This window comes from Tachyglossus aculeatus, chromosome 14 (genome assembly GCF_015852505.1).
Source record: "Tachyglossus aculeatus isolate mTacAcu1 chromosome 14, mTacAcu1.pri, whole genome shotgun sequence".
Classification (NCBI taxonomy): domain Eukaryota; kingdom Metazoa; phylum Chordata; class Mammalia; order Monotremata; family Tachyglossidae; genus Tachyglossus; species Tachyglossus aculeatus.
In genome coordinates this window covers 4,544,988-4,570,901 of record NC_052079.1, presented here as the reverse complement: position 1 = coordinate 4,570,901, position 25,914 = coordinate 4,544,988, and the positions used below count along the sequence as shown (strand labels likewise).

Here is a 25,914-nt window from a genome sequence, read left to right as displayed (position 1 = left end):
TTCAATCGTATTTATTGAGCGCTTACTGTGTGCAGAGCACTGTACTAAGTGCTTGGGAAGTACAAGTTGGCAACATATAGAGACAGTCCCTACCCAACAGCGGGCTCACAGTCATCATCCACACATAGCTAGCAATCTTCTAGACTGCAAGCTCGTTACGGGCGGGGAACGTGTCTGCTAATTATGTTGTACTGTACTCTCCCAAGCGCTTAGTCCAGTGCTCCGCACATAGTAAAGTGCTCGATAAATACCATAGATAGATTGATTAGCAGTACCAACAATGGCGGTAGTATGGTGAGGTGGGAACCCTAACAGCCAGGAAGCAACAACGGGTGACTGGAACGGGTCACTTGGAGCTCTCGTTTAGGAACGTCCGACCTGACCAGAAGAAAATGTCTCCTGAGCTCACAGTTCCAGGCAGGGGTTCCGTGGCCCCCACTTGTCAGGAAAGAGGCCCTGTTCGTACCTGTGGCGTGTTGGCTTCGGGGGTCCTGTTTTCAAGTTCCTCTTGCAGGCGCTGATTCCTCCTCTCTGCCTGCGCCAGCTGCTGCTGAAGCTGCAGAAACTGCTCCCTGAGCACCGTCGGGCAGGCCGGGGGCTGGAGCGGCTGCGGTTCCCGACACGTCTGGGGCGGGCTAAGCGTCACACCGGACCTCGAGTGTTGCATCTGGACACAAGGCCGAAAGCCCCCCGTCAGGTTCCAAGCTGCTGACCAGTCCCAAGGCAGGGTGGGTTAATACGTCCTGGGGTCCCAGGAGAGCCCCGGGCCAATAGCATGGGCACACGGATGGAATGGGGTGTTCTCTGGAGGACATGTGTGTTCCCTGTCAGCATTTCAGAATTACCAATATGAGGTGCAATATGCCAGCAGGATGGTCTTGCTGGGGTTTCTTTTCAAATCTGACTAAAGGATTTTTTAGGGGAGGAGATAAATCCCCTCTAGACTGTAAGCTTGTTGTGGGCAGGGACTGTGTCTGTTTATTGTTGTAGTGTACTCTCCCAAGAACTTAGTACAGTGCTCTGCACACAGTAAGCACTCAATAAATAGTTGAGGGCAGGGAGTAGATCAACTAATTCTACTATACTCTCCCAAGTGTTTAGTGCAGTGCTTAATAAAAAGAATTGATCGCCCTTGAGTATGTAGCTCTTCCGAAAGGTTTTTTTTTTTTGAAATTAGTTTTTAAACTCTCGTAAAGAAAAAAAATCGCACTCTCATTTAAGGATGCCTTGATCTCTAACTGGTGGCTTCCAAAATATTAATTTCCCCCAACTCTTAAGCCAAGTCTTTCCCTTAGAATGGTGTGATCAATGATGTCAGCCTTCATTTTTCAATTTTGGGGAGGCTGCATCCGTTGGGAAGCTTCTTCCTTTAACTTTCCCCGAAGTATCAGGGCCTGCCTCTTCTGGAACCACCAGCTCCGTGTCTGTGTCCGTGTCAGACCTACTCTGTAGAACAGCAGTGCACGTCTACCAGACCCACGATTAAGCCTTCATACTAACCAAAACGATGACAGATATTTCTGGAGAAATGGGACAGAGAGGACCTAACATTAAAGGCCGCTGGGAGGGCAGAGGGCTGTGAAACTGAAGATGAAGAGAAGACGAATGCATATCAACATGCAAATGGTGATGTTGGGGAGGAAGAGAAAGTTCCGCTACAGTAGGTGACGCATGCCACCTCAGTTCTGGTTAGCTATTCAACAGACACTAGGGTTGGATGAAAGGCATGCAAAATCAATCAGCTATTAATAGAGAGAGGAAGCACTCTGTTTCTCAAGGAAAATGCACGGCCGTTATAAAACACAAGCATGAAATTTCAGAACCACTATTCATTTCCGGAAGCTCTGACTCAACGAAAGCGCTCCATTCGGCATCCTTTTCTATGCAGAAAGTCAGGAAATTTGCCATTTTCTCCTGGGATGAAAGCCGGCAATTTAGGGTTATTATGTTACTTGCGATGTCTGTAGTATGTATTGGGACTTGAAAGAGGTCAATACTACAAGAATCCAAACCAAACGACTATTTCCACAGCTAAAGGAAAATGAATAGTGACTCTAATCTGAATAAATGATTCATCAGCAGTTACAAGGCAATAAAAACGGTGACTAGAATAAAAATGAAATATCTTCATGCTATGGGGGTAGAATGAAAAGCATAGACGCGTTCTACCTTCGCACACTATCTCAGAGAGAGAACTGTGCCCTTCTCTGCTAGATCCAACTGAACTCTAGGCCCGGGTTAGCCACAAACAAAAGGAGAACATCATGAGAAAGGTACAGGGATTATTAGAAACGAGAGAAAGAAGTGTCAGGTGAGTTATTTTTCTAGATCACATATACTGGAAAAGCTGAAGTGCAGGAAAGAGTTCACATTTTATTAGATATGAAACATAAGTTGCCTGCTACGACACACGGGTTCACTGAGTTTCCAAAGTGGGCAGCAAGAGCTTTGTGCGGGCTAAGAATGGAGTCTCCACTTCCACATCTTCTGGGAAATAACCAGCCAAGAGCTTGACTGTTACTTTATTTGATATTTCCCAGGGCACACTGCTCAGAAAGTTCAGGTTTATCTTTTTCTGAACAGACATATTCTACACAAAGATACCTGTAATTTCATCTGTTCTCGTGAAACCAGAAGAGATGTTTAAGCATCTCGTCACACATTCCAGTCTTTTCCACTTCTTCCTTCCTAATTCTACAGCCCATTTTCCTAGGTGACAAGGATTCTTTCATTTACTTTTATCAATTGACAAGAGAGTCAATAAACCGAAGTAGTCTATCCATAGGAATTCAGCTTGAATCCCAGTTTGAGTTGGCCTACTTTACTGCTTCACAACACAAAGCCCAAATCAGGGTCGGCTTGTGATTGCATTACTTCTACCACAATGATTAACACAGTGTTTGGCATGCAGTAAGCACTCAACAAATCCCACAGTTATTAGTAGACTAGTTAGCCATTGCCTCAGGAAGGATCCATGTGGGACCATCCAAAGACAGTGGCCATCCAGTCCTTTTTAAAGATGGTGTCCGCAAGACTTCTCTCAAGAAAGGCCGTGCGGCATAGCAACGGGTTGGAAGTGGTCCGTCGGCGGGGCGTAGATTGGGATCCAAACTAGCCGGGGTTCTGGGTAGCAATCGAAAAATACTATCCTGCAAAATCTGCATATAGTGTCATCAAGTTACGTGTGCCCGCAGCATGACATGATAGGTGTCCCGTGCACCTCGAGGGCTGGGTGGTGAACAGGTGGACTGCCTGAAACTAGACGCAGTCCAAATGGTGGACTAGCGAGTTTCCTGGCAATAGATCATTTCTGGTAGCCAAAATATTCCCCCTCTAGACTGTAAGCTCCTTATGGGCAGGAAACAGGTCTACCAACTCGGTTATATTGTACAAGCACTTAGTATAGTGCTCTGCACCCAGGAAGTGCTCAATGAATTCCACTGATTGACTGATTTGTTTTCAGGCCTACCTCCACCAGCTGCTCATCCAGTTTCACTTGCTTCTTCTTTAGACCTTCATTTTCCAAATGAATGGTTTCCAATTCATGTTCAAGGGCATTCACCTGATTGACCTTTTGGGAGAAAAATATTTCTTAAGTCTGGTTTCACCCGCTTCAGTAAATTTCAAACACATTTCCACTAACCATCAGTTTCAGTAGTCCATTAGAAACTAGTTGTTCAGTTGTACAACCTGATACGTTTTGTTACTTTATGGGCAGGTACCACGTCTGCTATTTCTGTAGTACAGTGCTCGGCACATAGTAAGCACTCAAATACCATTGATGATTAAGAAACCGACTGCCAAAACATGTCTACAGACAAATAAGGTCAGAATTTATTTAAGAGCAAAAATAATTCTAAGAACAAAGCTGAATTTAAGATTTGCAAAAGTTTTTCTCTATCAAATTACATACTTTTGACACTAACCTATTATATCACCATCAGCATTTACCCAGCAGCTGTATGTAGAACTTGGTACGAGGCACAACAGAGCCCCTCAAAGAGCTTAAAACCTAAACTACAGCAGATATTTGCGAAGATGGGCAATTTACATGAAATTGAGGAGGTCCCACAGTGAAGCAATTTCTTATTTTGGTTAATAAATACCCACTATAGTATTTCCAAATAAAGTACAACTCTCTCCATATTGCTATTATTTTGGTCTGTACAGTTCCTAGGTTGAAAAGTCTCCCACTGCCCCTGACAATACCCTCTTGGGTTTGGGCCCTGTCTTTTCAGGCTCTATTTGGCTAGCTATCATTAAGTGCAATTCAATGATGACAAAAATAATGGAATTGTTAATGTTCATCAACAATGAATCTCCACAGCTCTAGCTGTGAAAAATTTCTTTTGAAAGAGCTAGACGTACAACCTGAGTAAATTGGCTGTTACTGAAGCAACACGGTCAGGGTAGCATCCTGAACCCAGAAACACACACACACACACACACACACACACACACACACACACACACACACACACACACACACACACACAACTTCCTTATTAAAGAAAATAGACCAACACAATCATCACAGCTTCAAAACTCACCTTTCTGTGAACAGGAGACCGCTCTTTCTGAAACTGTTCACACTCTCTTTTCAAGCTCAACTTCTCTTGCTCTACAGTCTTCACAGAGCCTGATGAATTCTGATTTTTCTGGTGCTTGGGGGAAAGGATGGTTGATTCCAGTTGACGGACCTACCCGGAAATAGAAAAGAAATCTTGAAGACCATCATGAAAAATGGTAAATTCCCAAGCTTTCATGAAGACTAGCAGAAGAAAAGCAGTTCTCTATTCTTGTGTTCACTTATTCGGAACACTTCCCTGGATCCTTTCAATCCTTGCCCCTGCTGACTTCCTTCCTATACAATTATTTAAAAGGTACTCGATAGTACTTTTCTTCAAGAGGCCTTTTCCGATTAAGCCCTCCATCCCCCTATTCCCTCTCCTTTCTGCATCACATATGCACTTTTAGCTACCCTTTAAGCACTTGACAGTCACTCCACCCTCAACTCCACAGCACTTAGGTACATATCCATAATTTATTTATCCATATTCATGTCTGTCTCCCCCTCTAGACTCTAAGCTCCTTGTGGACAGGGAATGTGTCTACTAACTCTATTCTACTGTAGTCTCCCAAGTACTTAGTACAGTACTTTGCACATGGTAAAGGCTCAGTAAATACCACCAATTGACTGACTCTGCTCTAAACCGACTAAAAAGCATCTGATCGATAGCAATTAGATACATTCTTGGTCTAGATTGGTCAAGATTATCTAGATTAAAAACTTGGAGTAAGATTTTGCCCCACTTCCAGAGTGGGCTCAGTAACCAACGAACTAAAAGGAATATTTTGCTGAGACATCGACATGAATCCACTGTGCATGCTTTAATTCCTAAGTTTCCTATTTTATAAACAGCCTTTTCAGAAGAAAAAATTCTTAATGTTAAATGACAATGAAAAATATTTCACTAATATCCACATTTCAGGACAGAGATTAACCTAGGGTCAGTGGACTGACACTTAAAAGACTGGTGTTTTACTACCACAAATGTATTTGATTCTACTCTAATATTTTTCAAGGCTGCCACAGTTAGTTCTCCTAGTACATGTGGCTGCATTCTTGCCGAACCTAGCAACGAAGAGAAGTTGTGCTACAGTCTGCACGCCTTGACCGATTATATGTGCACGACCATTTCTTTCGACAAATCATCGCAATCTATCTGGACAGATGTATGTTGTCGGGAGAGTGTTTCACAATTCCCTCACAGAGTTCTGCCACACCATGCAGCCAAAACTCACCTTGTGGAAGGACTGACTGCATTTCCAATGCTCCTCATGGGCTACTATTGATTCATTCATTCAATCGTATTTATTGAGTGCTTACTGGGTGAAAGCACTGTATTAAGCGCTTGGGTGAGGACAATAAAACAATAAACAGACACTTTCCCTGCCCACAACGAGCTCAGAGTCTAGAGGAGGAGACAGACATTACTATACATAAATAAATAAATTACAGGCATATACGTAAGTGCCATGGGGCTGGGAGTGGGGATGAATGGAAAGAGCAAGTCAGGGTGATGCAGAAGGAGAGAGGGTGATGAGAAGAGGGCTTAGTCAGGGAAGGCTGCTTGGAGGAGATGTGCCTTCAGTATGGCTTTGAAGGTAGGGAGAGCAACTGCCTGTCTGATATCAATCAATCAATCAATCAATCGCATTTATTGAGCGCTTACTATGTGCAGAGCACTGTACTAAGCGCTTGGGAAGTACAAATTGGCAACACATAGAGACAGTCCCTACCCAGCAGTGGGCTCACAGTCTAAAAGGGGAAGGGATATGGATCTAAAAGGGGATCTAAAAGAGGAAGGGATCCCTTTTATATCATAAAAGGGATATGAGACGGGAGGGGTGTTCCAGGCAAGAGGCACTCACTACTTTGCGAGTGGGAAGATGCCCTTAGTTACCTTCTCCCGGGAATGGGTTAGCTCTGCCTCGGTGTTCTGTACTACACTCTGGAGCCGTTCATTCTCGTGAATCAGTAACTGCTGCTCTTGTTTAATGAGCTGATCCAGATCTTCCCAGGACAGCAACTTCTGCTGGGTTTGGACTCCCAAAGAAGCCATGGCCAGTTCTACACCTTGGTTCTAGAGACACAGAATTGTAGAGAAAGGTCTCAGCACAAAGTAGAAGATAATCTTTATTCAGAAAGATTTTTATGTTTATCAGGTAACTGGGAAATATCTGTATTTACCTTTCCCCCTCTAAATAGATCTGGCTTCAGAAACCAAAAAAAAAAAAAAAAGATTTAGACAAATGACAAAGTTCTGACAATGTCCAACTATTCTAGTTAACTTCATTGGCAAATGGCACAACCCCAGCAAGTGACTGATTTCAATAGCTTCTAGGAATGAATGCTTTAATTTAGAGAAAGGGCTTTTAGCCAACGGAGTTCCTATGAAATTGTATAAAATCATTCATGACTGTTGGGTTTTTTTTTTGGCTTAGCAAGGCGGTGCCAATGTTCTACTGACCTGAAAGATTTTACTACTCAATTTTGCTTTTTACAATTAAACAGTACCTATGCACCTGTAGCCACAATTCAGTTAGACCGAAAACCAAAACTGAATTTGTGACCTCATAATATGATCAAATCAATATTTTTAAAAGACACTTTCCCTTTCCCAGCATTTACTTATGGAAAAAGGTTGAAATTCATGACCTTCATAAAAATGTGCCTCATGTTTTTTAAACTATTAATTTCTTCTAAAAATAGCTTGCATTTGCAGGGGATTGGTTTGTTTCAATGCCCTGTTCACTATAAAGAAGTCACCTACCCATGAATACAAATCTTCCAAATGACAGGCAGGGCTTTGCTCCTCCCAACTGAAATACTTTATCCATTTAAGCCATGCATCAGGCAACTGCAGCACTGCAGAACCCCAGACAGAAAAGCAAACAAAACCCTTTAACCAATCCTCCCCATCACCCAGCTGACCATTAGCAAGCCTAGCAAGTTTGACCATTGGCTCTAAGGCACTCTTCTCTATAGGTGCCCATCCACAAGGACAAAAAGGGTGATGCCCTCTTCCCCCCACCGCAGTTTTCTGAGCTGGATTTTCAGACTTGCTCCTCCCAGGACTCTGACAAAACCTGAGCGCTCCCCATCAGGGCTGATAAGACCCAAAATATTAGCTTTCTAACTCATTAGCTCTCGGAATCTTGTCCACTTCCAATCCTCATCTCTCCTGAAGTCCCTGACCATTTTCATCCCCACACTCAAACTAAAAGTTGGCACCTCTGCTGTTCCTCTATCACATCCCACCTCCTGCTCTCCGGTCCTCCCAAGCTCACAACCTCACTGTTTCTCTCTCAGAGCCGGGAGTACTCTCCAACATCTAGCTGCCAGACCACAGCTCTCCCCATTTTCAAAACCCTTTGGAAACGCCACCTCCTCCAGTTAGTATTCCCAAGTTATTTTTTCTTTGCCCTCGGTTACATCATAGCACTTTGGCACATCAGCACTTTTGTAAATATAGTTTTACATACTAAGCAACTTCTTCCTCCTATTCATAAATGATTTTATGTTCACCTTCTCAGCTAGACCAAGCTTCTTGTGAGCAAGGATCGTGTGGTCTTTGACTGTATCTTCCCAAGCCCTTAGTACAGTGCTCAGCACACAATATCCACTCAAATCAGATACATGGAGAAACTGAAAGAGCTATGCAAAGGCAATCTATTACTACTACTAATAATAATGATAACAGTTGTCATATTTGTTAAGCGCTTACTCTATGCCAGGCACTGTACTAAGCACTGGGATGGATATAAGCAAATCAGGTTGGACAGAATCTCTGTCCTACATGAGGCTCACAGTCTTAATCCCCATTTTACAGATGAGATAACAGGCACAGAGAAGTTAAGTGACTTGCCCAGGGTCCCACAGCAGACAAGTAGTGGATCCTTCCTACTCCCAGGACCATACTCTATCCCCTAAGCCATGCTACTTCTCCACTGCTTCTCTGCCCTAGCACCAAGCCTTCTTCCAAAAGACAGCTACCTTGTCACTGGCGTTCTGTAGTTGCTTGCTTAGTGACACCACTTCCTTCTTAAGAGCTTCTCTCTCCTGTTGGCTCACTCGTAAGTCTGACTTCACCCGGGACATCTGCAGATTGACGTTCTTCAGAGAGTCATCTAAACTCTGGGCCTGCATCAAGAGACAAAGTTGTGCCTGCATCAATCAATCGATGGTATTTATTGCGCGCTTACTATGTGCAGAGCACTGTACTAAGCCCTTGGGAGAGTTCCATACAACAGATTTAGTACATACGTTCCTTACCCATACGTTCCTTACAGACACCAAAATCAAAACCCAGAGAACTTAGGAATTTTGTGGAACTCTAAAGCTGCAAGATCTCACAGCAGAATCACCACCAACGATTTTAACCCAATTACCTGGAAGAGTATACAGCCACTACTACAGTGGAGTTTACACAGCTCTTTGTTCCCCATTCCACTCCCTTTTGTTCTACTAGGGGATCTGAGGAGACTGTTTCGAGTACCTTTTAGTCCTTACGAAATAGAAAGGTCAGCTAACCTCTCGGCAAACCAGTGAAGCCCAAGAAGACAAACTTAATGCTCACCATTGCTGGACGCTACATGCAGCAAGGGGACTTTTTTCATTTCTCATATTTCTTCTGACAAGTCTCCGCCTGAGTCCAAGTGGACATTTTATAACTATCTATATTGTGGCAGGGGGTGGGAGGGAGGATAAATTTAGGACATGCAAAAAGTGTTACACTAATGTTCCGAGGAACAAATGGAATCTTATCTATATGTCCTACTCAGTGTCCTACCAGGAATAGGAGGTAACTTTTTGTTTTGAGTGTGGGGAGGCAAAGAGGGCAGGGATTTGAGTGGGGTTGAGAGGACTGAGAGGGGACAGGCGTCAAAGAGACAATAGACTAGACAGCCACCATTATGCATCTATTCAGCCCTTCTGGAAACTTCTTGGTGAGAGACTTGGGGTGAGAGAGGCTGGGAGTTCAGTTCCCACAGCTGTGGAGGTCATTCTCTCCTTGCCTTTGTGTAATCAATCAGTCATACTTATTGAGTGCTTCCTATGTGCAGAGCACTGTACTAAGTACTTGGGAGAATACAATACAGAAACATGGGTCCCTGTTGCTCTAGACTGTAAGTTCGTTGTGGGCAGGGAATGTGTCTGATCATTCTGTTGTACTGTGCTCTCCCTAGTGCTTAGTACAGTGCTTTGCACAAAGTAAGTGTTCAATAAATATGATTAAGGCATCACATACTATACCATGGGCAACCATAACTGTCATACTGTCATATTGCCTTTTCGGCGAAGGGACTCAATGGACATGGCTGAATAAAAGTGAAATTCCAAATGGGGCAACAGGTATTAAAGAGCTGAAAAAAAGGAATCTTCATACCTTTTCTTGAGAAGCTGCAAGCTGCAATTTTAGCGTCTCACTCTGCTGTTCCCATGTTTTCTGCTCCTGCTTCATACTTACAACTCTGTTCTCTAAAACGTTCAATTTTGCTACCTGCAGGAAAGAACAAAAGGAATATTCTGAGAATTGATCCCCACTTGGCAAGCAAAGGGAGAGCCTCTGTTCTAATCCCAAGTTCTTTTAAAACTATAGCCACTTCAGTCAAGGGGAGAAACAGATGAGAGGGAGGAAGGAAGAATGAGAGAATGAAAAAATGAGAGAGAGAGATGGGCAGATGGAAGTGATAAAAAGTTGAATTATTAAATTCCTGCGACACAAGGGAAACAGCCTCAGAGAATAAAATGTAGAGCAGCATTAGAAAGAAGGCAGGCCGGGGTGGGTGGGTGTGAAATGCAAACTAGATGCTGTCTTTAAACTTCATATTTCGTTCCTCTTGAGAGGTTAAATGGATTTTCTGGACTATGGCCACTGTTTAAAAACCCATTTCACAATATCAGAAACAAGTGTTATTTTGCTGGAGAGTTCTGATTTAAGCATTTTGTTAATCTAAATACCTTATCAACACATCGGTTTAGTTCTTCACTCAAAGCTTCTTTTTCTTTCAGCAGCTTTTCATTATAACTCATTACACTAGAAATTTTATTCTGAAAGTCAGACAGATCTGGACCTTTGGGTAGCTGTGGAAGACAAATGAAAAATCTTCTCAACAACTCATTCATTCATTCAATCGCATTTATTGAGTGCTTACTGTGTGCAGAACACTGTACTAAGTGCTTGGAAAGTACAATTTGGCAACAGAGACAATCCCTACCCAACAACGGGTTCACAGTCTCATATTTGTATCTGCAGAGAGAGATCTGTAATGTATGTTTTTCTGCAGCCATGTTTTTGGTATTTCAGATGGCACACAAACTTGAAGACATCCAGACTGTCTTTGACGAAATATTCCCCTTTTGCCCCTCCTCAACCTTCAACTGTCTCCTAAAAAAGTCTCTTCAGAACCACCAACAGTGTTTACTTAGTACTAGCAATACTAAGTACTAGCAATGTTAGCACTAAAATTAATAATTGGAATTACTATTACTTTAATTATTCAATAAATGTTCAATTAGTAGGAGTATAATTGATGAAATACACTAAGCTCTTCCTGAAGACTCTAAGATCCTTGTGGGGTGAGAACATGCCTGTTAACTCTGTTGTACTGTCCTCTCCCAAGCGCTTAATTCAGTGCTGTGCACATAGTAGGCACTCAATAAATATTGACTGACTGATCAGACTTTTGTTCAAAGAGCATGAAGTAAAGAATAGGCCCCCTCACCTGTTTCATTTTGTCTAGTTCCTCTTTGAGAAGGAGGTTCTCTTGTTCCACTACGTGGATCTGAAGTTTTAGTTTCGACAGTTCCGTCTCCAAAGATGACACTAAAGCAGATGACTATGGAGGGAAGAAAAGTCACACATTTCAGAGAATGCTTTGCTTCAGTTTGAGTAACGTGGAAAAAATTCAAAAGGGAAAGAATCCAGCCACAGGCAACCATGGAACAGCTGGGCCCAGGGAGCCCAGAGTTTTAGAACTCCATTTTTAAAGCCGCCACAGTTATTTGGCATGTACTTTTTCATTCTTTTAAAGGGGCTCAATAATGTGTAACTTTAACCAAATAAACCAAAAATGTTCTAATATTCTTCTTCATCTGTCTATAGCCGGATGATCTTTTTTTTGCATGAGTACGGCCTGCTGGGAAAAGGATGAATCAGAAGCCCGAGGTTTTACACCCTGCGACCCTGCTGTGTGACTCTGGACAAGTCACTTAAACCTTCTGGGCTTCAGTTTCTTCATCTGTAAAATGGGGATGTGATACTTGTTCTCCCTCGCACTTGGATCATAATCAATGGTATTTACTGAACACTTACTGTGTGCAGAGTGCTGTACTGAGGCTTGGGAGTACTGGTAGACAGAATCCCTGCCTACAAGGAGTTTAACAATCTAGAGGCAGAGAGACCAAATGTGATCAAGTTGCTTTATATCTAACCCAGTACTTAGCACAGTGTTTGGCACCTACTAAGTACTTAATAGATCCTAAAACTATCATTATTATGATTGCTTTAAATAACATTTAAACTTTTATGGATGCAAAGAGACTGAAAATCCAAAACACGCCTTCCACTTTTCAGGATGTCACTTGGAGCGTTAGCAGCTCAGCCTCAGAGAGCGTACCTTCACTTTACATTCCTCTAGCTCCTCCTTCAGCTTTGATCTGTCCTTTTCCCAGTCTTCGAGGGAGCTCTTTCCTGGCTCCTTTTCTTTCTGCCACAGGAATTTAGCCAAACGCTGAGTAAGATCTTGTATTTCTGCCTGGTTCTGGGAATTCTTTTGGCTTAGGTCAGCATTTTCCAACTCCAGCTGTTGGTTTTTGGTTTTCAGTTCGGATACCTAAGATTGAAAAAAACCAGTTTGTATTCCCTGGCAGCCATCTCGCTCTACTTTTTCCTAATTTTCCTTTCCCACCCTCCTCCCTTGCACCCCGCATCCAAATGATTTCCCACAGGGTCTTCCCATTATAACTGAACTGAGTGACATAAATGAGCCAGGAGCTTTCGGATTCAAGTTTTATAGATCCCATTCATGTAGAATGTGCCTAACTGGTTTAAACTTTGCATTTATTGACTCTTTACTCCCTTAACACTTTTCAAACCAAGCTGCCAAACGCTAGGTGACTTATCTGCTTTTGTTACTGAGGGTCCTAGACTTAGTCTGTAAATTCCTCCCTTGACTGTAAGCTCCTTGAGGGCAGGATTCAATGAGGCCTAGTGGAAAGAGCATGGGCACGGGAGCCAGAGGGCCTGAGTTTTAATCCCAACTCTGCCATTTGTCTGCTCTGCGACTTTGAACAATGGATTTAGCTTCTCTGTGCCTCAGTTACCTCCTCCTTCTTAGACTGTGAGTCCCATGTGGGTCAGGGACTGTTGTCCAACCTATCCACCCCAGCAATTACTACAGTGTTTGGCACATAGTAAGTGCTTAATAAGTACCATAATTGTCACTATTATTACCAAATACTGTACTGTACTCTCCCACGTGCTTAGAACAGTGCTGCGCTCAATAAATACCATTCATTGATTGACTCATTCAGCGTTTTCACAAAGCAGTAGGCAATCACTGTATAGTGAAAGCAGACTCAATCAATAATAATAATAATAATGGCATTTGGTAAGCACTTACGATGTGCAAAGCACTCTTCTAAGCGCTGGGGATGATACAAGGTGATCAGGTTGTCCCACGTGGGGCTCACAGTTTTAATCCCCATTTTACAGATGAGGGAACTGAGGCACAGAGAAGTTAAGTGACTTGCCCAAAGTCACACAGCTGACAATTGGCGGAGCCGGGATTTGAATCCATGACCTCTGACTCCAAAACCCAGGCTCTTTCCACTGAGCCATGCTGCTTCTCAATAGTATTTACTGAGCGCCTACTGTAAAATCAGTAGCCCGGGTCTCTATCATCAAGGAACTTACAATATAGCCACAGAGAGAGACATTGCAGATAAGGGGAAGTAGTAGAGAATGTAAGATATGTACATTAAGGGCTGATGTAGGAATTTTTTTTAAATAGTATCCGTTAAGTGCTATGTGAGAGGCATGGTACTAAGCACTGAGCTAGATATAAGCTAATCAGGTTAGAAACAGTCCATGTCCCATGTGGACCTCACAGCCTTAATTCCCATTTTGCAGATGAGGTAACTGAGGCACAGAGAAGTTAAGTAACTTGGAAAGGTTCACACAGCAGACAAGTGGTGGAGCTGGGATTAAACCCAGTTCCTCCGACACCCAGGCCGGGGCTCTCTCCACTAGGCCACACTGCTAATTAAAGCCACGCAGAAATTGACTGATCAGCGCAACAAAGATATTTATTTGTATTGATGCCTGTCTCCCCGTCTCTAGACTGTAAGCTCACTGTGGGCAGAGAATGCATCTGTTTGTTGTTCTGCTGCATTCTCCCAAGCACTTAGTACAGTGCTCCGCACACAGTAAGTGCTCAAAAAATAGGACTGAATGAATGAACATACAGGGCTCTGGATACAACAAACACCAGGCTTAAATTTGGGCATTTAAAAATGGGACAAGAACGGTCCAAGATTCAAAATCTAGATACACACCTGCTTCTTTAAGTTTTCAACCATCTTCTGCACTGCTACTTTTTCTTTTCTTACCATTTCGATTTTCTCCCTAAAACAATATTGAAAATGTGTCTGAGTTTTGATTTTAGAAACTGGATGAAAATAGTTTCAGTTCTTGAAGTCCTTAAGTATTGCAGGAAACCAAAAGAATAGAAAATTTATTTCTATGCTTACCACATTTCTTCTCGCGATCCACTTAATTCCCTTAATTTCAGGTTGGAAATGCTACCGTCCTCATTTAACGAGGTAATTTCATTTCTTAAAATAGAATTTTCTTCCTGAAGCTTCTCAGACTCAAATCTAAACCAGAGATATAAGATGTAATTAAAGACAAGCAGGTCATCTGGATCTCTGGAAAACAACTTTAGTGACTGCCAAATGGGCAAATGCTTTAAAACAGTTTCCTCAACTTCACTCACCAATCAATCAGAACTTGGTAAACAGACTGCAAAGGGTGATTTAGTTGTTACTGCCGGAGTTTTCAATTTCATGTTATGCCGGATTAATGGAAAATGGGTAAGGGAAGGATTAAGTATCTAACAGGAAATGAGAAGTGGGAAGGAAGAAGAGGAAAAAAAAATATCCAGGTCTAAACTAAGGACAGCTTGCAAGTTAGCATTAATATTAAAATGCTCCAGCAAAATATACGAGGAAATTTTGAGGGAAAAAAGTTGATCCAGAAATGAATAAAAAGGGGGTTGTATTCTCTAAGCGAGGCAAGAGTTCAACTTGATTTTCTATTTCTGACGTCGGTTATAGGAACACTTCAGGAATTTTGGAGGCCTTTTCCCCATTCTAGTTAAATGGAAAGATTTCATAGAACTTAACAAAAAGCTTGAAGTACATGTTACACATTCTGAAGGCTACCACCACAAAGCAGATTTTGCCTGGTGTATTCTAGATTAGTATAAGAATTCAAAAATCACTTATCTACAAGAGGAGTTAATAACGAACAAAAGCCTTTTTACTAAGAGATATATCATTAAATGAAAGAAATGAGCGGAACGCACTTGGCAAAAGATCATCCATCCATCCAGCGACTTAAATTTTACGGTGACTTGGTTCAGTACGACCATCAGACGCACAAAACATTACTAACTTGCCTAGCCCTTGTCGGCAGGGTTAAGCTACTTTGTTAATACAACAGAGAAGCAAAAGGAAGTCAGTTGGAACTATGGTGCCTTTTGAAAGACTAAGGGGTTAGTTCTCAAGCCCAGCAAGCAGCGGAAGTTAAGGATTTTGGTGAGGTGAGCCGAAGGATCCCACGAAAGTTTATAAATGCAGATTACCTCAGAAGTTCAACTTTTTGCTGCATCTCACTGCATGTGCTTTGTAAGCCAAACATCACTGATTTCAGCTCATCCTCTTTGTCTCCTTGGGAAGGCCCATCTTTTTGCTTAGCTAAAGAAGTGACTCTCTCTCTCAACTTTCTGGTCAGCTCTCGGAGTTTCCTCTTTTCCAGTTCTAGCTCTGATATCGTGCTCTGGCACTGGCAGTTTTTCTCTCGAAGGTGTAAGAGCGCCGCCGCATTTTCCTCTAAGGCCTTCACTTGGGTCGGTCCCTTGGACTTTCCAGCGTGGCCCAGGATCTTTTCCTGAGCCTGGGCCTCTTCGAGAGCCTCGAGTTCTTCCAGGGGCTGACCAGTCTCCTGTCGTTCTCTCACCAACTTTTGCAACCGTACGAGCGGCTTCTTCTCCAGTTTCGAGTCCTGATTTTCCAAGGGGGTCGCCTGGGGTGCTGAACATTCAGAGCGTTTTCCTGATTTTTCCTGCAGTTCCTCAATATTTTCCTGAAGTCGTGGCATGAGGTTCTTCAGCTCTGCTTTCTCTCTCTCAGCCTCTTCATAGCTCCTTTCAAGTCTTGAGAAGGCGCTGTAGGCTTCCTCAACTTTCTTGAGCTCAGCCTGAAGCCTCAACACTTCCAGGGTGAGCTCGTTGTTATTTTCAATTGCTTGGTCGTACTGAGTTTCAAGTTCAAGCAGCTCTTCTTGGAGGCAGGCGTTTTCTCGATTAGCATCTTCGTATAACGTTTTGTACTTGGGGGTGGCGTCGGGGTTTTTTTCGAGCACCTTCAGCTTCTTTTTTAGCAAGGAGACTTCAAAAACGAGGTCCTGCTTCTCCTCAGAAGTCCGGTCACATTTCGCGTGCAATATCCTCACCTTCTCCCGAAGCTGACAGATCTGGCTCTTGAGCTCGCCACTCGTGGCCCCGGTTTCTTCACTGGTCTCGAACTCGGAACAAGTCTCCACCATCCCTTCGGACTCTTCCGGTTTTCCATCGAAACTTTTTGTTTTCCTCCTCTCCCCATCCTGAAGGCTCTCATCCGAGAATGGACCTGCTCCAGGACTAATTCCGCCCGCTGGTTCGTCCAAGTTCCGCAAAGGAGAAGGGTCTCTTTGTTCTGCCGGGCTTCTGAACAAATCGGCGTTGGCTTGGTCTAAATACGACCGGCTCACTGTCCCTGGCTCCAGTTTCTGCAACCTCTGTTCCAACTTGATGATTTCGGCAGACATTTTCACATTTTCCTTCACCGCCCTCTCATGCGCCCTCTGCAAGCTCCTCAGAACATCTCCATTCTCTTCTAACAACCGTGGCCCTCGCTGAAGTGGCATCACCTTGCCCTTCGTTTCTGCTGCCTCTGTTTCTGGGCCTCGGAAGCTGCCAGGAAACCTAGGGAGAGACCGAGTTTCCTCCTGCAACTCCTTTATCTTACCCTGAAGCCTGGAGATTTCTAAACTCATCTCAGTCTTCTCTCGGCCCATCTTCTCAAGGGCCTCTTTGTTGACATCCTCCAGTGCCAGAAGCTTGGAAGTCATTTCTTGCCTCTCCCGTTCATACTCCACCTGCAGCTCTTTGAGCCTTTGGCAAGCTCGCTTCCCCGTGCCCTCTATCTCAGACATGATCTGCTCTCTGTCCTTCAACTCACGCACATGACTGTTCTGCAGCTCGAGTATTTCGTTGGACAGCTGGCTCCTCTGCCTCTCGGCCATGCTCCTTAGCTCCTCCACCTCTTTCTGAACCTGTTCCTTCTCCACAAACAAGCTGTTCAAACTTTCTTTATACTTCTTCTCCAGCAGCTCCTTCTCTTGGGTCAGGACCAGAGATGTTGCTTTCTCCCGCTCCAGGGTCTCTTTAAGATGTTCCAGTGCTTCGGCCCTCTTTCGGGTGATTTCTTCCTTTTCAAATTCCCACCGGGATTTCTCCTCGAAATGCTGTTCCGTGAGATCTTTCAGCTCCTGCCGGTGGCATTCCTTCAGTTGGCTCAAGACCTCTTCATGCTTGCTGGTGACCCTTTGGCAATTAGCCAGAAACTGAGCTTCTATCACTGAGGTTCTTCTACTATGCTCAGTTTCCATTTTTCTCCTAAATGTAGTCAACATACAGCATTATTGCAACCATCCGCCAACTCAGGAAACAATAAAAAACAAGCACTTAGTACAGTGCTCTGCACACAGTAGGCGCTCAGTAAATACCGCTGATTGATCGGGATTTTTTTCCCTCTGGTCTGGAAGATTCTATTGAGCAGGAACTGCTTTTACACTTTCTAAAAATGGGGTTCCTAACCACAACCTAAATTGCTGCTTGATTCTTCTGTACTGGTAAGGGATTTCAAGACTGAGATCGGAGGCAGGTTGCCAAGACTAATTTTAAAGAGGGCCTCCTTATTTAACTCCATACCTTTCGGTTTTCCCAGGGCTCCTGCTTCCACTACGTGTTTCGGTGAGAGCACTTTTGGGGGAAGTTAGAAAACTTTCTTCCACCGATGAGCATCTGGCAGCTGATTTGGGATGATGGGGAGGGGGGCAGTTGAGCTTTAACTCAAGATTCCAAACAAAACGAGATTACCTCACCCACAGGCACATTACAATAAGACTAACCGTGGGCACTGCTTGGAGTCTATCAGCATGCTGACTAAAATACATGGCTATCCAAAACTACGAAGTTTTGCTAGAGGGAAAACTTAAGACCCAGGGGCTTTCTATAACAGGCACTAATTGCATCCGTTTTGAGTGGGAAGTTCCAAAGGACCCCAACAAGCGTCCTTCTCTTGCCTCTGGAAGAGCACTGGAAAAAGTTCAATGGCCTGGAAGGATTGCCCAGATCCCCGAGGCGCCTCCATCCTCAGGCTCAGCCATGGGACACCGCTGGACCCCAACCAGTGTGGTCTGGAACAGGGAAGGGACCCCACCTCCGGCCAACCTTCCCACATTATCCTGGCTTCACCCAAGCACCGCTGAGGAGCAGTACTGGGCCTCGGCACCAAAGACACCGCCTCCTTCCTTGACTGCTATAATTAGGGCCTCACCTTTCCTCCTGGAGTTGGCTTTGGTGCTTCTCCTGGAGCTCTCTCTGGAGCTCCTCCTTCTCAAGAAGATGCTTCTCGGCCAGGCTTTGCAGTTGCTCGTGGTAAAGCTGTTCCAGTTCACGTTTCTCCCCTTCCACTGCTTGAACTAAGCTCCTCATCTTCTCTTCTGCCCAGACCCCACTCTGTATGAGCCCCTCCCGCTCCCGGTTGAACCCTTCCTCCAGCTCCTCCAGCCTGGATTTGAGGGTCACCTCATGTTCGAGATTCAGGAGTTCCTGGAGACTTGCCTTCTCCTCATCGAACCTCATCCGGAGCTGGTTTTTCTCATCTGCATGCCTGCAGTCGGCTCTCTGCTGCTCCTCCTTTAGAACCACTGCCTCGCCCTGAAGCTTGGCAATTTCGTTTTTAAGGCCACTTAATTGCTTTTCCACAGAGTGCACTCTGTCCTCACACTGTTGCTTCACCAGCTCTTGCTCTCTCTCGCAGGTAGTCTTGGTGGCATCTATCTGCTTCTCATACTGGCTGACCTGCAGCAGAGAGAAGACTTAACGGATCACTCCACTCCAAAGCCAAGGTCAGAGAACTAAGGGACGGCACCTCAGGCCCCTCCCCTTGAAAGCTAGAAGGACCGCAACCGGCGGCCATGAGCTTCTCGTGCCACTTAACGGTAAGGTGACTTACCTGATCCTCAAGTTCCTGTTTCAAGTTGTGCAAATCCCTTCGGTGCTGCTCTTTCATTTGCTCAATGACCAGCTCTGCTTCTATGCTCATGTTCAAAGGATTACAATCTTCAGAACCAAGTCCTTTCAACACAAAAATGTATTTTTACTTACAGTGTTAGATTTGGTTGGCTCAAAGCCAGCCAACGTTTCTAAATAGCTTCCCCCCATTTATTGCCCCTCACTGGGACCGAGAGGACCACCTATTCAAAGACAGTCGCTCAGCCCACATTACCCCACGTGGGGTCCAATAGGAGACAATAAGTCTAAGAATCCTCTCCTTCAAAAATTCAAATCAACCAATCTAGGTAGAAATCAGAGGGGACCAGGCTTGTAGTTGATCCACTGCAATTTGGAACCGCTCAGAGTAACTACCAATTCTTCAGTGTGACTAATTTTGGCCCATATGTTTCAGTTTGGAGGTGGGAACTTCAACAGCTGGCCTATGAACTGTAATTTGGGGGTAATGAGAACTCTGCTCTTCCTTCCTCCACCTCTTCCCTTTGCAAATGTTTACAATCTCTATTGCTGGGGAAAGCGTTACCTAAGCATTCTGAGCTAGATTTGGCCCATCAGCCCAAGACAACCGACACTGTCAAGTTCTCTAGAGAAGATGCTAGTGGACAGTCTCCAATAAAAAAGGTCACTTGGAAAGGTCTCCTGTACAAATAGCATTACCTCGGTCAGGCTCCATCACTCCTCTTTGAATATCAAGTTCGTCGGCCAGAGAGTTGTTCACTGGAAGCCTAAACACTTTGCCTTGAGCACGATACTCTTCCAGCTCAGACTGGAGTTCATCTACCTGGTCTTGTAAAAGCTGGAGAAGCAGGACCCAAATTAACACTGTGGTTGAGTCCAATCTCACCAGAGCCCACCCGGTTATCAATAACATCGGATCGGTAACATCTGAACATCCGGGTGTGAAGAATTTTAGTTGAAGTAATAGAAGACCCCTGTCCCTGCCCTTGCAAGGCTCTTTGGGTCTGTCCCCTTCAGGCACTTGATATCCACCCTATCCCCAGATCCCCTATCAATCAATCAATCAATCGTATTTATTGAGCGCTTACTATGTGCAGAGCACTGTACTAAGCGCTTGGGAAGTACAAATTGGCATCACATAGAGACAGTCCCTACCCAACAGTGGGCTCACAGTCTAAAATTATCTATAATTATCTATCTATAATTTATTTTAATGTCTGTTTCCCCATAAGGATTGGGTCTACCAATTCTATTGTATTATAACCCCAGGTCTGCCCTGTGACCTTGGACAAACCATTTAACTTACCAGGGCCTCAGTTACCTCATCTGTAAAATGGGGATTAAGAGTGTGAGCCCCACGTGGGGCAGGGACTATGTCCGATCTGATTAGCTTGTATCTACCCCAGTGTTTAGAACAGTGCTTGGCACATAGTAAGTGCTTAACTTGCATCATAAGTATGGCACAGTGGATAGACCATGGGCCTGGGAGTTAGGTCATGGGTTCTAATCCTGATCCTCCCCTTCTCTGCTGTGTGACCTTCAGCAAGTCACAGCTTCTCTGTGCCTCAGTTACCTCATCTGTAAAATGGGGAGTGAGACTGGGAGCCCCAGGTGGGACAGGGTCTGTAGTCAACCCAATTTGCTTGTATCCACCCCAGCGCTTAGTATAGTGCCTGGCACATAGTGCTTAATTAATACCACAATTATTATTATTATAATCTCCTACGATTAGTACTCTGTTGGGCACAAAGGAAGGGCTCAATAAATACCACTGGTTAATTTGTCAAAGTCATTCACAGATCAGGGGCAAGTCGACAAGGGTCTCAGAACGGTGAGCGATAACCATACGAATCAATTCCCTAATGTACTTCCACCTCCAAGCACCATTTCCACGGGGCCAGGATCAGGAAGGGATTTAACTCGAGTGATGAAAAAAGGAGCAACCGTTCATCATTTCGCATGGTTCTCAAAAACTGTTATGTTTGCAGGGGGCAAGGGAGGTGAGGTCAGCCCCAATTCAGAACTTACCCTGCACTGCTGTTCATATTCATTTTTCATCTGTGTCAATCTCTCTTCTTGCAGAAGGAACTCTGCACTACTGGGGTCAAGACCACCAAACTATGAGAGTTAAAAAATAAAGCAAGCCAGTTAGTGCTCCCAAGCTACCTTCCTTGTTGACAATGTTTACAAGGCTCAGGCCCGTCCTTTGGACTTCCCCTTGGTGTGCAAGAGGCTCTGCATTTTTTACTTATGCAGAAATGCCTGCAGAGAGGGGAAAATAACAGGATATAAAACGTAGAGCTTAGCTGGTAACGTTTGTCATATCCTGATACTTTTCCCTGACTTCCAATTTGCTACATTATCTATCTAAGGAAAAGTTCAGAAGCTCATTCGAAAAGCCCACTTGCAACAGTAAATGGCATTTCCCACTGCTAAGCAGATTTAGAAACACTTCTGTTGAACTCAAAACAGACAAAAAGGAACCCTTTCTTCCCATAGCACTTGGTAAGCACCTGGAATATGAAACTTAGGGGAGTTTTTCAAGTCAGAGATATCAGCAAGCTCAAGAGTTCTTGGGAGAAGTTCACAGGAGGACAGTTAAGGATGGAGAGGGGAAAGTTATGGGCATTGGAGGACATCTGTCTAACCACAGAGAGGACAGTTGTCTCACAGATCCTCCAAGCATCCTGTGGCCACTGGCTGAAGCATCCTGGGTGGGATGGCCTGCCCCAGTAATGGTATTTCTTATGCTCTGGCTTAGAAAGCTTGGAATTCCGCTTCTGTATGAAGATGTATGGTGTATGTTGAGGGTAGGGTACCGACCTTTTCTGTCAGGACATTTTCCAGATTCCGTTGTAGTTTAGTTGTCAGGCTCTCATATTCTGCCAGTTTCTCTGCATTTTCTATGAGTTCACGCTCTAGGCGACTGTTTTCCTAGAGAAAAATGGGAAAATGTGAATACCTTATGCTCTAAAAAATAATCCGATTAACCACTGGACCGAACCTAGTGTTTTAAGTGTCCTTCTTTACAATTGGCAGCTAGAAGTCACCTCCATGGGGCTTGCAATCTTGATAGAACACTCTCTGTATTTAACTATCCATAGAGAACGAGACAGCTTAGCACTAGATAGTAGCGAAACGAACAAAAAACCCCTTTAGATTCTATCTACCCTAACCGTCAAATCAAGAACTGGACTTCAAGCCCAAACCCAGGTGTTTCCCCAGGCCCAGAATCAGGCCACCCTTCATTCCCCAGGGGGAAGTCTTAGGCTTCTGCCATTATGCCACTCAACGTACCTTTAATGACAACGCCAGCCGGTCGCGGATGTAGTTCTCTTCGATTTTCACCTTCTCGACTTCCTGCTCCAGCTCCAGTCGCTGCTTGCTGACCTGCTGCTGAATCTGCTCCCTCTCCCTCCGAAGCTCGCTCTTCAGGGCTGCAGTGCGTTCTTTGTACTCCTCATCCAGCTTCCTGGGGGCAGAAACAGCCAAGGCCAAATAAATCAATCAGTGGTATATATTGAGCACTTCCTGTGGACTGTAAGATTGTGGATTTGACACCTGTCAACATGTTTTGTTTTGTTGTCTGTCTCCCCCTTCTAGACTGTTAGCCCATGGTTGGGTAGGGACCGTCTCTATATGTTGCCAACTTGTACTTCCCAAGCACTTAGTACAGTGCTCTGCACACAGTAAGCGCTCAATAAATATGACAATGAATGAATGAATGCCAGGTGACCTTGCACAAGTCACTTCATTTCTCTGGGCCTCAGTCACCTCATCTGTACAATGGGGATTAAGACAGTGAGCCCCGAGTAGGACATGGACTGTGTTCAACCTGATTAACTTGTATCTACCCAGCCCTCAGTACAGTGCCTGGCACACAGTAAACACCTAACAGCATTAAAAATAAATCAGATAGGCTAAAGACGGACAAAGCCAGTTAAAGGTACCACAAAAAAGCCTAGAGCTCTGGGCAAAAAGATGGAGGTTCTGTGAAGTGAGCAAGCCAGGGAGAAAACCTAACCTGGCGGGGGGGACGACGACACAAAGTCAAGAACTTCGGTGGATTTCTTAATCCAAATTTAGTAAATGCATCTAACAGATTGTAGTATGAACCGACTGCCATGAATGCCGAAGCCTTAAAATACTACAACAGTATCAGAGGTTCCTACTCTCCAATGACCCTGGGCCCTACTTTGGACTGAGGAAGATCGCCTGTTCAGGGACCCATTCCATCCTACCTGAGGTTGTATTCATTTCGGCGTTCTATGGCTGCATGATGGTCATCCACCTCAGAGGCCATCAGAGACTTGAGTCTTTCTGCTTTCTCCAGATCTAAGCGTAACTTCTCCTTTTCTCTGGCCACCTGGTCGACTCGCTCCCTGGAGAAAGACCCAGGCAGAATTCTAGAAAGACCATTCTTCCTCTACCCACCGAATACCCGAGGTCAAGCTTAGGTGCTGCCAGAAACCACTGCACTAACTCAACCAAACACTCAATGGCACTAAATGAGTGTCTACTTAATGAGTGCCAGGCCGCTGAACTAAGCATTTGGAAGAGTGGTGCTTAGTACTTACATAGTAAGTGCTCAATAAATACCATTGATGATGACGCTGAGTAGAAGACACAAGTTCCTTGCCCTCAAGTACTTTACAATCTAACGTAGGGGGAGCAAATTCACTGGATTTTCCCCAGACTTCCAGATAAGCCAACTGGTAGCACCCCGGTAACGTTTGCTTAAGCAAGTTAAAGGCAAGAATGTGTCCTTTGGGGTTTCCTATGAGCAGGAAAAGGGAAGTGATGGGAGCCCGTTAGCCGGTCCACTCACAACAAGTGTCTGATCTCGGTCTTGAAGCTGGCCAGAGCTGCCTGATGAATGCCATTCTTGGTGATCAGAAGCTCATTTTCTAGGGCCAAAGTCAGTTCTGTGAGGTTGACGTTTCCATCGAGGCTGAAATCCAAGGCCTGCAAGTCAGAAAACATTAGTTAATAATAATAATGGCATTTATTAAGCGCTTACTATGTACAAAGCACTGTTCTAAGCGCTGGGGAGATTACAAGGTGATCAGGTTGTACCACGGAGGGCTCACAGTCTTAATCCCCATTTTACAGATGAGGTAACTGAGACCCAGAGAAGTGAAGTGTGAGCCCACTCTTTTAGACTGTGAGCCCACTGTTGGGTAGGGACTGTCTCTATATGTTGCCAACTTGTACTTCCCAAGCGCTTAGTACAGTGTTCTGCACACAGTAAGCGCTCAATAAATACAACTGATTGATTGATTGAAGTGACTTGCCCAAAGTCACACAGCTGACAATTGGTGGAGCCGGCATTTGAACCCATGACCTTTGACTCCAAAGCCTGGGCTCTTGCCACTGAGCCACGCTGCTTCTCTACTAGTTCTGGACAACTCACAAGCCTGTCTTCGGAAAAAAGTCCCCAGACCCAAGGCACACCTAAGACCTCGGGGAGAAACCGGGAACATTCGTTTCCCTCGCTCAATAATGTAAATCACAATAAACCTGAACAATTTCTCCATCCCTCAGAGTTCCAGACCAAAAAAAGCCAATCTCCCTTGAACTTATTGTCTATTCTATAACTGGAATAAAACAGACCCACACATCTCCTTCCTGGGCTCTCCATCAACTCGGACCAACACTGCGAGTTCTTTAGGAGGCAAACGGTCCTTATCGCCCCCAAGACTGTAGAAGAAACGAGCCAGTTATCAATCCATCCATGGTATTTGTTGAGTGCTTACTGTATGCGAAGCACAGATTGGAGTCTACATTGCTGAGGCAAAGTGAAAACCATCACCTCAAAGGAATTTTTGCTCCACAAAACCCATAGAGAGAATGAGCGAAGGGGACCCTCACCTTTAAGATCTCCTGGCTGTTTTCAATACCCTCTTCGTGCCAGGTGTCAAGGATCCGTTCCACGGAGGCGTAACCCATTCCATCGTCCAAGCAGGAGAACACCCGAAAGCCAATTGTACTGGTCATTGCTGATGGGGTTGTGGTGCGCCTTCCACTTTCATCGAAGGACTGCAAGAGAGAATAATAATAACAACTGAGGTATTTCTCAAGCACTTATTACGTTCCAATATGCGCTGGGGCAGATATAAGAATCAGGTAGGACAGAGTCCCTGCCCCAGTTGGGGCTCACACTTTAAGAGAAGAGGTTCTGGAGCTGTGGCAGCTGTTTGAACTCATATTTAGGTCTACTGGCTGCCAGCTCAGCCCCTGCAAAAATCTCCAGAAAGGGACCAGAGACTTTCCAAAAACGTCAGGACGATCACTCCATCAACGGTATTTATCGTGCAGAGCACTGAAGCGCTTGGGAAAGAACAATACAACAGAGTTGGTAGATGCTGTCCTGTCCACAAGGAACTTAAAGTCTACAGGACTCTGTGTTGAGGACCCCCCTCCTCCCTTCACCCCCAAACCCCGCTCTCAGGAATGACTGTAGAAGCTGCACCCAGTCCCCAAACACCCGCTTCTCCCAAAATTCTGGGGTTGGGTTTTTGCAGGGCTTCCAGAAGACTTGCGCTGTTATACTAATGATGGCATTTATTAAGCGCTTACTCTGTGCAAAGCACTGTTCTAAGCGCTGGGGAGGTTACAAGATGATCAGGTTGTCCCACGGAGGGCTCACAGTCTTAATCCCCATTTTACAGATGAGGGAACTGAGGCCCAGAGAAGTGAAGTGACTTGCCCAAAGTCACCCAGCTGACAAGTGGCGGAGCCGGGATTTGAACCCATGATCTCTGA

At 44.6% G+C, this 25,914-nt stretch overlaps 1 protein-coding gene across 1 annotated transcript in view; it reads right to left on the bottom strand.

The window, feature by feature from the left end:
- NIN (ninein) overlaps positions 1-25,914 on the bottom strand; it is an 87,277-nt gene that overhangs the window by 11,008 nt on the left and 50,355 nt on the right. Inside the window, exons 8-28 of the mRNA XM_038756929.1 lie at positions 25,021-25,188; positions 23,978-24,114; positions 23,391-23,531; positions 22,447-22,621; positions 21,973-22,083; positions 21,178-21,267; positions 19,849-19,987; positions 19,133-19,254; positions 18,452-18,978; positions 15,436-17,508; positions 14,321-14,446; positions 14,126-14,195; positions 12,187-12,402; positions 11,293-11,406; positions 10,529-10,651; positions 9,954-10,067; positions 8,561-8,707; positions 6,468-6,647; positions 4,551-4,700; positions 3,470-3,571; positions 467-667 (exon numbers count right to left, since the gene is read on the bottom strand). Coding sequence (XP_038612857.1) covers positions 467-667; positions 3,470-3,571; positions 4,551-4,700; positions 6,468-6,647; positions 8,561-8,707; positions 9,954-10,067; positions 10,529-10,651; positions 11,293-11,406; positions 12,187-12,402; positions 14,126-14,195; positions 14,321-14,446; positions 15,436-17,508; positions 18,452-18,978; positions 19,133-19,254; positions 19,849-19,987; positions 21,178-21,267; positions 21,973-22,083; positions 22,447-22,621; positions 23,391-23,531; positions 23,978-24,114; positions 25,021-25,188 — 5,226 coding nt within the window. The remainder of the gene's footprint in view (positions 1-466; positions 668-3,469; positions 3,572-4,550; positions 4,701-6,467; positions 6,648-8,560; positions 8,708-9,953; positions 10,068-10,528; positions 10,652-11,292; positions 11,407-12,186; positions 12,403-14,125; positions 14,196-14,320; positions 14,447-15,435; positions 17,509-18,451; positions 18,979-19,132; positions 19,255-19,848; positions 19,988-21,177; positions 21,268-21,972; positions 22,084-22,446; positions 22,622-23,390; positions 23,532-23,977; positions 24,115-25,020; positions 25,189-25,914) is intronic.